Below are 11,511 nucleotides of genomic sequence, written 5' to 3' on the forward strand. Positions count from 1 at the left end.
CCTGTGTACCACCCCCTCCCCACCTCCCACCCCCAAACAGGTTTGCAATTACGGAGTTTTCAGCCCATGAGATTGCACTTGACGTCGCTATCAGTGTTACCAGCGTTAGCGTTTTTACACTAGATTTAGCGTTTTTAGACTTTTCTGGTGTTCTAGCGTACGTTTTTTCAAAATTGGCCAAATCTAGAGTTTTTGGCTCGAACTTGATGGTTCACAAAAAAAAGTTGCACGTATCCGAAACATTCGAGGTGAAATTACCCCTTGGCAACACACTGAACCTATATGTTACTTTTACACAATGTTATTGCGGTCGATATATTTATTATGAATAATGCAGAACGTACGTACAGCTGAGGCGCACGTGTTCATGTCGTAAACGTGAGTTTATGTACACACTACGCACACAGCCTTACCGTGGATTGAGACGAGAACCGTTTCTTGCAGTTAAATTTAGTCTGAATTAGTTGTAATTTTGTTGATTCTACAGTTGTTTTGTTATGATTCTGAGCCATTATGACTTTTTTTTTTAAATAATGAAAAAACGGTCTATCATATGAATAAGTGCAACTTGTGATGGAAGGTAATAGGCTGGCTACATTACATATATTCATGAAAATCTATATCTAGCGTTTTCTGTGGTTTTACTTTTGCATATCTAGCGTTTTTTGGGCATGTGCCGCTGGTAACGCTGGTCACTATCAATAATGACCCATCGATTGAAGTTGGAAGACATCAACTGAATCAGAAGAATGATAAGGTCTATAACTATAGGTCATAAAATGTCAAAACATGAATGAGTTCATTGACATCACTGAAACATAGTGCTTATATTTTTTGTTTTATTGACTTGTTACACTTATAGTTCAGTCTAGTTACGGGGTTTCCTTCCAAACCCGTCACTTTACTTATAATGCTTGACTCACATGTTAACCTTAATTATGATACATACGCTGCATTCCATTGGCTTCGTGTTTACGTTATCCAAGATTCGTGGGCCGTTCTATTGCAATAGGAACTCGTTTCGTGGAATGGGTACACTCAAATCAACTTCACGACGCGAGTTCACGAGTCTAAAAGTCTAAAACATGACAACAGCAATAGTTTGGATAGGTAAAAAACGTGAGTTCGTTGCAACGAATGGATACAGACATTTTTGGTAACCTCGAAGAGCAGGTTTCATGGTGATGACGTAACTTTACCGACCAATCATGAGCGAGTATATATACATAATTGCAAACTTGTTTGGAAAATACTTTCGTAGCCTGGCTGCGGGTTCTTAGACAAACATTCTGTGTATATAAAGCAGTGAAATAGACGAAATATCGAATCTACATGATATCCTACGTATTTACAAACTACCAGAAAAACTGTTTTTCAAAAGAAGGCATTTAACAGTTGGGATTAAGTGCATTATCCTTATGCACCTCTTTCGTGTCGGGTGCTGTTGTTGCATCAAAGGCTTTGGATTTAATGGGATCTTCTGGTGGCTGATGATGAAACTGTTTTGAATCTTTATAGGTCAAAACTAAACCCTAATAGCATTTACTATCAAGAAGGTATGTTTGGTAATGTATGATGTCATCAGGGCAATTGAGCTGAAAATGTCTTTGTTTCGCTCTATAATATATCAATCATATTTGTACAAGAGAGTCGCATTTTGATGATTTATTTTGTAACTATAGAACATTACATTCACATCTAACCAAACATTTCAACTGTATTAGGTTTCAAGGATACATCAGCAACAATAATGCGACAGTCTAAGTAAAGATTCTGAAGAATATCTGCCCAGATGAAACCACAGACAATCACCAATTGTAATCAACTTTACTGGAGTAAGGAAATGTTTAGCCATTCACAACGGAGTACATTTAATAGACAGTGTATACATATTTAGGGGCACTATTGGTAATAAGGTTGTTGTACATGGTGTTTGATGGGAATATCTCTTTATACGGAACTGTTTTAGGAACCCCTGACACTACTTACACATATAGTCATAAACTCTGTGTATAAACTGTTAAAAGGTTAATTATTTTGGATTCCAAAATATTAAAAGCATTTGTGAAAGAAAGACATCTATATAAAAGAATATCAGATTATCGAGACATGTGTCTTTAACTTCTAATCAAGTAAAATAGCTTTGATTGTTAAAATGAACGATGGCAGAAGGAGAGCGACTGAACCGAACGCCAAATTCATAGCGCTGTTGCAGAGATTTTCTCCACAAATGCAGGCCTCGACACTTTCTACGGTGATTCCCATTGCTTCCGAATCCATGATCTGTTGGTTTAATTCAGGATTTTGAGCGGCCAATTCGTCCTGATCCATACAACCGTTACTTCCAGAACTGCAAGTTGCTAAGGTAGTTTGTAGTTGAAACATGCCTTGATCTGAAACGTACAAGGTGTATTCAATTATATATATACAATTCATTTCTAGCTGCGAGATTGACTCTTAGATTAAAATGATGAAAGAAGCGACACAGCTTCGTGGAATTTATCCACGAGCCCAGGCAAAGAAGGTATTCAATGTTTAGTACAATTTGTATCAATATAAACATTAATTACTTTTGAGCTGGCAAGAAACACATCAAAATTAGGTGAAAAGTGGGAAAACATGCAGAGCAGTTATAGTTGCATCACAAATAAAGAAATACCTACAGTATTTTGTTTATTTTTTATTTTCGGCCTAAAGATATCCTGTAAACAGAGTATTCAAGATCCGACATTTAGAATACTTCAAAGATCAATATATGACATATTGTAATAGCTGTTGGAACATACCCTGCACTCACATTTTGCTGAACTATACCGTACGGCCGTATGAACACTAACAAGTATCCACACTGTCGTACTTTTAACGTTAAATACAATATATAGGACACACTTACAGCTGTTGGTAACGCTGACTTTAACACATTTGTCAGGACAGGTGACTTGCTGCCTCGGTTGCGCAGCACTATCGAACGTGTCACAGACAGCGTCGTAGATCGCATCGTGAGCCCCACATTGAAAGGTTGTGGCTTCGTAACATTGCAATGCACTAGCTGAAGAGGACAATAGACAAACAAAACGAAAAACTCGATACAGGATCACTAAAATAGACGCCAAGCGGGTACGTTTACAATATTAAAATGATGCTTGTAATTAAAATCTGCTTGGAATGTATATAATTATTTTCTAAAGTTTCCCTCGTTGTTAGTCTCTTCATTGGATATTTACATAAACTTTTAAACTATAAAATAATTGAGTTCTGGTGTCACGGTATAGTTAGACTACTTGTTAATTAGTTTATGTGCGTGAATCTATGTTATAATAAGGAATTGTGTCCAGTGTTGCAGTTCTTACGGTTGAAGACAAACATGTATTATTTTGTATGATTTTAGATTGACCGTCATATTAACGTTATCATATGTTTTATCCATGCGTTTCATACAAGGAGAAAATTAGACAGGATTAAAGGGATATAATTTGAAATGTGGAGAATATATATGTTTCATGACTCATGAATCCAGAGACAGGTGTCGGACAGAGAAGAAAATGGGTGAGCTTCCATCTGTCCACAGAATATCCACGACGATCCGTATTAAGTCCAAGGTTTTGTAAAATTGGGATCTCGAACCCCTGACCCCCCCCCACCCTAGGGTCCGCAAAACGGCTTCATCTTGACTCTGTGTCGTCTCGGACACGAAAATACAGGATCATTTTAATCGGTTTTACGGAAATTGATTAAATCCATGGGAATATTTACATTTACCAGTGCCACTTGTTTTAAAAAGAATAACATTGATAAAAGCACACTCACCGGTCAAGATGAGACCACAGATGGTAGAAAGTGTGAAAAGCATCGTTGTCATTTTCATCTGTAGAGATAAAGAAATAATGTGCAACTTAATTTGTCTCTCTTAAGTTCTCGGATAGCCAATTACCATGGTATTGATTAATACTGGAGGGTCAGTGTGATGATTACTTCATCATGACGTCATCAAGGTTTTGACACAACATAGCTGATGGTGTATATGTCATTTTCAACTTTAAGGGCCTTTTGACGAAGAAGGTAAAGAGAAATTACAGTTTCTGAAAACAGTTGGATTACAATAAACAGCATAATCTGGAGTGCAGTTTCCATCAATGGCAACAACTACACAGATACACTGCACAGATGTATTCTTAAAATGCAGTCCAGTACATTATTGATTTGACAAAATATTATTTAGAATATATATAGTACAACAAATGCTTGCAATGTTTCATTGAAAGAGCAATGTAAACAAAGTAAAGTATTTAGTGAGCATATATGTTCCTAAAACTGTGTAAGTAGCTAGGGGTCGAAAATTAGTTACAATACCACACATTGTTTGAAGGAAGTAAACATTTTGAACTGAGAGTTAATGAGTATGTCAAAATGACTAATTGTAAGAAACTTCTTTCACTTCTCAACAAAGCATCTGTTTTCTGATATAAATGGTTCCCTTTTTATGTAGAAATCACATTTACGCACGATAAGAATATTAGTGTATGTATTTTTTATTTGATTTTAGTAGACCACACTACCAACATCGTTATTTTATTGACCATGTTATAGACGGAATTAAGATTCATACAGATGAACAAACAGCTCCGAATCAAATTGATAGCGTTTATGATCTCCCACATCAAATGTCCATATCTGGTAATATGTGAACCCCTATTAACGTAAACCGAAACATTTGACAAATGTCTACGATCATAAAGTATCGAGGAATACTACCACATAAGCCTACTGTATAACATGTATTGCGCAGTACAACCTACTGAATAACATGCACAAGGCAATACTATAATTATACATAGCATGTATTGGTCAATACTACCTATCATGCCTAATATATTGGGCAAAATTACCATATAATTGCATAACTGTATTGGGCAATACTACCATATACTTCATTATGTGTATTTGGATAATACTACCATACACTTCATTATGTGTATTGTACAGTACTACCATATACTGCATAACACACACACACACATATATATATATATATGGATTTCATGTACTGGGCATTATTACCAGAAACTGTAAAACATGTATTGGACAATACCACATAATATATATAGAGCAATATTACCTATACAACAAAACAAGTATTGGGCAATACAACTATATACTGGATAACAAGTATTTGGGCAATACTGCCATAATCTGGATAACACGTATTGATCATTATTACCACACACTGCATAGCATGTATAAGATAACACCACCATGAATGCGAAGACTTGTATTGTGAAAGTCTACTGTGTGATAAATAACATATAATTCATAATGTGTTATGCATGGGTAATACAAACATATACTGCAAAACAAACATTTGTTAATAATACCATACACTGCAATACTACCACAACTGCACAACTATATAGGGCAATTCTATCATTTACTTCGTAATGTATATTGGACAATACAAATACGTACCGCATGATGTGTATTTTGGGCTATACTACCTTATACTGATTTACAAGTATCGTATCGAGCAATATTACCATATGCTGCATCAGATGCTTTCAGCAATACAAAAATGTACTGCCTACCTTGTACTTTGGCAATATCTTAGACTGTGATGCATAACATGTTTTATTGTAATATAACATAATAAAATAATGCTTAAAAAAGGGAACTTTACTTTTCTTTTAAGAGATTCCTATCTTCTTCAAGAGCTTATAGAAGAGCTTAATTAGTATTAACTTAAATTTGCTTCAGCAGTTACGAATCGTTGCTTCTGAATGGCACTCCCCAAGAAGGAAATGGCTACATTGTCTTCTGTAACGCAGCTTTACAATGCTCGTAAACACAGTTTACAATGCTCGTAAACAGAGTTTAATAGCGGGGGACAGGCCATGGGAACTTACTGCCTACCTTGTACTTTGGCAATATCTTAGACTGTGATACATAACATGTTTTATTGTAATATAAAATAATAAAATAATGCTCAAAAAAGGGAACTTTACTTTTCTTTTAAGAGATTCCTATCTTCTTCAAGAGCTTATAGAAGAGCTTAATTAGTATTTACTTAAATTTGCTTCAGCAGTTACGAATCGTTGCTTCTGAATGGCACTCCCCAAGAAGGAAATGGTTACATTGTCTTCTGTAACGCAGCTTTACAATGCTCGTAAACACAGTTTACAATGCTCGTAAACAGAGTTTAATAGCGGGGGACAGGCCATGGGAACTTACTGCCTACCTTGTACTTTGCAATATCTTAGGCTGTGATGCATAACATGTTTTATTGTAATATAAAATAATAAAATAATGCTTAAAAAGGGAACTTTTCGTTTCTTTTAAGAGATTCCTATCTTATTCAAGTGCTTATAGAAGAGCTTAATTAGTATTTACTTTAATTTGCTTCAGCAGTCACGAATCGTTGCTTCTGAATGGCACTCCCCAACAAGGAAATGGCTACATTGTCTTCTGTAACGCAGCTTAACAGTGCTCCTATACACAGATTAATAGCGGGGGACAGGCCATGGGAACTTACTGCCTACCTTGTACTTTGGCAATATCTTAGACTGTGATGCATAACATGTCTTTAATATAATGTAATGCATACAAAAGGGAACTTTTCATTTCTTTTAAGAGATTTCTATCTACTTCAAGTGCTTATAGAAGAGCATAATTAGTATTTACTTTAAATTGCTTCAGCAGTTACGAATCTTTGCTTCTGAATGGCACTCCCCAACAAGGATATGGCTACATTGTCTTCTGTAACGCAGCTTAACAATGCTCATATACACAGTTTAAAAGCGGGGGACGGTCCGACTAGTTTATATCGTGGGAACTTTGAGATATTGAACAAAATATATCGATGACTCAAAAGTAAGTGGATGGCACGGACAGTATAGAATGATAGTAGGGAACATGCTACGTTTGATGGTCAAGATACAGTATCTGTATATGTAGTAATACTGAACTTAGCGGGAACTATCGAAAATTGGTTTCATTGAGTAAACTTGCAAGTGAATATAGGTTTGTGACTCTGTGTCGAAGCCAATGGGATTAGATGCTGTGCACTAAACCTAAGAGCTCACATGAAATTGAAGTTCACAATTTGCTGGTGTGTGTTTACACTTAAATGGTTTAAAGTTTATCAGAACTATCTTCACAGAAAATGAATGTGTACATCTGTTTATAATGTAAAACGTGAAAACATAGTCAACACTATGAAGTTTCAATTGTGACATATTTCCTCTTACATGCTCTTCTCGCCCAAAACGAAAGTGAAAAACAGAATTTGAGATTATCAATACATTTCGTGATGAGCTTGACTAGTCACTGCTCATTTCACATACTGTTTTACTGGTTGCTTTCCAGGTTGCGTTTTGAGTGTGCTTGGTAACATCATTGTGGTCATATAACTATGATAACCAAATTAAGGGATGCATATAATGCAATTCCATGGATTTTCTATTTGTTTTCATTCTTGAAATTACAACTTTGATATTGGTTAGAAATAAATTGAATTATCATTAAGGTAAAGTTTATAGTGGTCTATAGGTCGTCATATGATATCATATGGTGTGTTGTCTGCAAGGCCTAATGCGATATCCAAAGAGTTTTAACTCTGATTACATAATTTATCTATGTTTGGATGTTGGGTACATGTTTATTCAAATGTCATTCGAAGTCACAATCATAATATGTTGAAGCGTGCTTGTTACAAGCAAAGAACTACAGCATGGAAGTTATAACGCATGCACGAACATGTACATTTGCATATATCTGTCCGCAGGTTTAGCTCGAGAACAGTGTGATAAAATATACGCATTCCTCTAAATTCAATTATTCTTTGAACAGAAGTATTGTTTGAGTCCAGAGATTACGTCACGGATAATTTGTAATGTAGCAAGTTTTGGACAAGCATCAGCCTCCAAAATTCGTCTTATCGTTGTAGCACAAGTGACGCGCGGCTATGCTACGCCTCCAATCCCATTCACGGGGAATAAAACTTGTAATCGCTAGAACATTAAGTCGGGGGAAACCACTCCGCCGGGCAAAGGGCCTCCTTCCATAAAGGTTCGTATCTATTCATAAATCAGTCCGAGGAAGGCTAGCATTTGCCTACCTCGCCCTTTGTAATCGTTCAGTGTATGGACAGTGTCGGGAAAAACGTAAATTTTTTTAGGTGACGCATATGCGTTCGTGGGTATTTTTGCATATTAGCCTCATTTGTATCGATACCATTTGAATTGGATGCTACGCCATGCGTTCTAATCAAGTTTGTATTGTGTTCTTTTCTACGAGGCTTTAACTTATCCGTATTATGATGTTAACTGAATAACGTTCAATCTATCTTAGATTTATCAGATGTATAAATTTATATCTAATAATACTAGTAATACGTCTGGGATCAATAAGCATTGGTTCAGTTGCAACTATCATAAAGATGAATTACACACATTGATAGAACGAACACACGATCCTAATAGTCCCAAAAAGTAGCATATTGCTGCAAGAAGATGACATTTATTATGTACTTGTTCCAGATCATTTAAACTGCTCTCATGGAGTAAATCTCTCAACTTATCACCCAAATTCTACCAATGTGTTACTATATGTTCTTCATTACTTCCTAAAAAAAGTAGCTCCTATAAGGGTGAGCTCGTAAATTTTGCCAAACCGATACAATATACACTAAAATGGTACCGTAATCGATCGACTGAGCCAACTTTGATCTAATAAACGATACTTTTCGAGTGGTTCATTATTTCTTTAATGCTGCATATTTTCGTCATCCGGACAATTTTCAAACTGGGAATGCTCAAATGCAAACTGTAAATCCATTCATTGTTTACTTCAATTTACTCTATCCCTTTCAGAAAAACCCTAATGTGGCTGTGTGTACACTAAACGAGTTTCAACCTAAGTAAATGAACAATGGGAAATTGACTGGGAAATTATAAACAATGGATAATTTCATTGTTTCTTTCCAAGTTTCTTTGTAATGTTGATGCATGAAAAATAATCATATTGAACACCATAGAAAGGCAAAGCTGTTTTGCCGATTTTTTTTATCAAATTCAAAGCAATCTTACGGGGCTTATATTCACAGATACATATTAAAATCAATTTCAGTCTTACCTTTAAAATTGTTTTGCAAATCCTTCCACTGTAGTCTTAGGTATTACGGGACTTCGCTGCTTACAGTCTCTAAGCGGAATGAATAACTGAGCTACGCAATCACTAAGCGAGTTGGTGAATTATTTTGATCACGTGTCCATTAACCAACTCTCTTGAGACTCCGCCCATAATATCGTCCAATCAGTTTACGCCAAGTTAACAGACAAATGCCCAAAAAGGAATGTAAGTTTGATTTTATATTTCAGTTCACGTACGCCTTATTTTCCATGTTTGATGTGCGTATGCATGTACAACGTTAGAAGTTATTGGTATGGTAGTTTCAGTTTCAATTTATTGTCTCTATGTATATATCTTTCAAAGGAGGTACAAGAGACGTAAATGCAACGATAAAAGAGGGATAATACAATAAGGTAATAACATATGACAGTAATAAGAGAGAAACCTGACATGAATTAATACAGGCTTACAAAGAGTGTTGGCACCTTCACTACAGTATGCGGGAAGGTTTCAATTATCTTAGTACAAAACTGTAGTGCAGTAAGGTATACCCCACAACAGAGAGTACCTTCTATGATGCGCCTAGCGTGCCATCCTGAAATCAACATATGTCGAATTAAATTGACATGTGTCGGTTTCTCTTGCTCTCATTGGGCGACCAGTGTCTCGTGTTATTTATTAGAGCTCTGATTGAAAGAAATCCATATATTTGAAAGAAATCGACATATGTCGAAATAAATTGTCATATGTCGTGTTTCGTGCTATGATTATAAGTGCCCATATATGTGCAAATTCATTAGCCCCAGAATCCAAACAGTTGAATTAAGAATTTCTAAACGTTACGTTCACAACGTTCACTTCACCAACATTTGCATAAATGCCAAAATTGGAAACCATGGCAATGTAAGAACCAGTAGTATCTTGATATTCATTTTAATTTGTTGTGTAAGTATCATCTTTGCGAACCTAGGATGACCTATCCGGACAGCCTTGCTTTTTGTCAATGTCAATGTCAACATAGTCTCATAGCTAGGCTTGTAAAGTCATTCACATATATCTTCCTTTCAATATGTCATTTTTAAAGCATGTTCCATTTTATTGTAGTAGTCAATTTGTCACCATGTATTATCCATTATTAGCTTTATGTATTCTGTCATAAACTTACATTCAGGATTAGCATTACCAAGTGAAAAGAACCAAACTATGTTAATAGCCTAATAGTTGCATGTGTCCCACCTTCTGTACTTGGGCTGCCTTCTCATAACGTACTAATTTAAGAAGCTTCTAAGAGTGAGTGCACATATTTCGCCAAATAGATGAAAAATACGTTATATGTTATCGCAATTGGTCAAACTAAGCCAATTTTGACCTGATAAACATAACTTTTTGAGTGATTCATTATTCCGTTAAAGTTTGAATATTTTCCGAAACAATTTTCAAACTGGGAACGATCAAATGCAAACTGTAAATCCATTCTTTTTTTACTTCAATTAACTCTATCCCTTTCAGAAATACCCTCATGTGGCTGTGTGTACACAAAACGAGTTTTTCTCTACATAAATGAACAACGAGGAATTGACTTGGAAGTTATTAACAATGGATCATTTCTTTGTTCCTTTCCATGTTTCTATGTAATACAGATGCTAAGAAATAATCATTTTCAACACCAAAGAAAGATAAAGCTGTTTTGCCAATTTTTAATGATCAAATTCAAAGCAATCTTACGGCCTAAGTATTCACAGATGCACATTGAAATCAATTTCAGTCTTACCTTAAGTTTGTTTTGAAAATCCTCGCACTGCAGTTTTAAGTTTAACGGGATTTCGTTGCTTACAGTCTGTTAACGGAATGAATAACTGAGCTGCGCAATTACTAAGCAAGTACATGCAAGTACATTTGAACAACTCTCTTTAGATTCCGCCCATAAAATCGTCTAATCAGTTAATGCCAAGTTTACAGACAAATACTCAAAATGAGAAGGTGAGTTTGATTTATAATTTAGTTCACGCACGCCTTCTTTTCCATGTTACAAGAACGTGTTAGAATTAAGATGCTAAGAAATAATCATTTTCAACACCAAAGAAAAGTAAAGCTGCTTCGCAAATTTTGAATTATCAAATTCAAAGCAATCTTTTGGCCTAAGTAGTCACAGATACATATTAAAATCAATTTCAGTCTTACCTTAAGTTTGTTTTGCAAATCCTCGCACTGCAGTTTTAAGTTTAACGGAATTTCGTTGCTTACAGTCTGTTAGCGGAATGAATAACTGAGCTACGCAATCACTAAGCAAGTACCTTTGAACAACTCTCTTTAGACTCCCCCCATAATATCGTCCAATCAGTTAATGCCAAGTTTAAAGACAAATAGCCCAAAAAGGGAATGGAGTTCTAT

At 35.5% G+C, this 11,511-nt stretch overlaps 1 protein-coding gene across 1 annotated transcript; it reads right to left on the reverse strand.

Moving 5' to 3' along the window:
- Positions 1-379: 379 nt before the first annotated feature.
- LOC139961537 (uncharacterized) lies at positions 380-10,914 on the reverse strand. The gene is made up of 4 exons (XM_071960790.1): positions 10,892-10,914; positions 3,808-3,865; positions 2,894-3,049; positions 380-2,393 (listed from the first exon to the last, which is right to left on the reverse strand). Exons 2-4 carry the CDS (start codon positions 3,863-3,865, stop codon positions 2,125-2,127), a joined length of 483 nt encoding a protein of 160 aa, XP_071816891.1. The 5' UTR covers positions 10,892-10,914; the 3' UTR covers positions 380-2,124.
- Between the last annotated feature and the right edge of the window lie 597 nt (positions 10,915-11,511).

Source organism: Apostichopus japonicus, chromosome 20 (assembly GCF_037975245.1).
Source record: "Apostichopus japonicus isolate 1M-3 chromosome 20, ASM3797524v1, whole genome shotgun sequence".
Taxonomy (NCBI): domain Eukaryota; kingdom Metazoa; phylum Echinodermata; class Holothuroidea; order Aspidochirotida; family Stichopodidae; genus Apostichopus; species Apostichopus japonicus.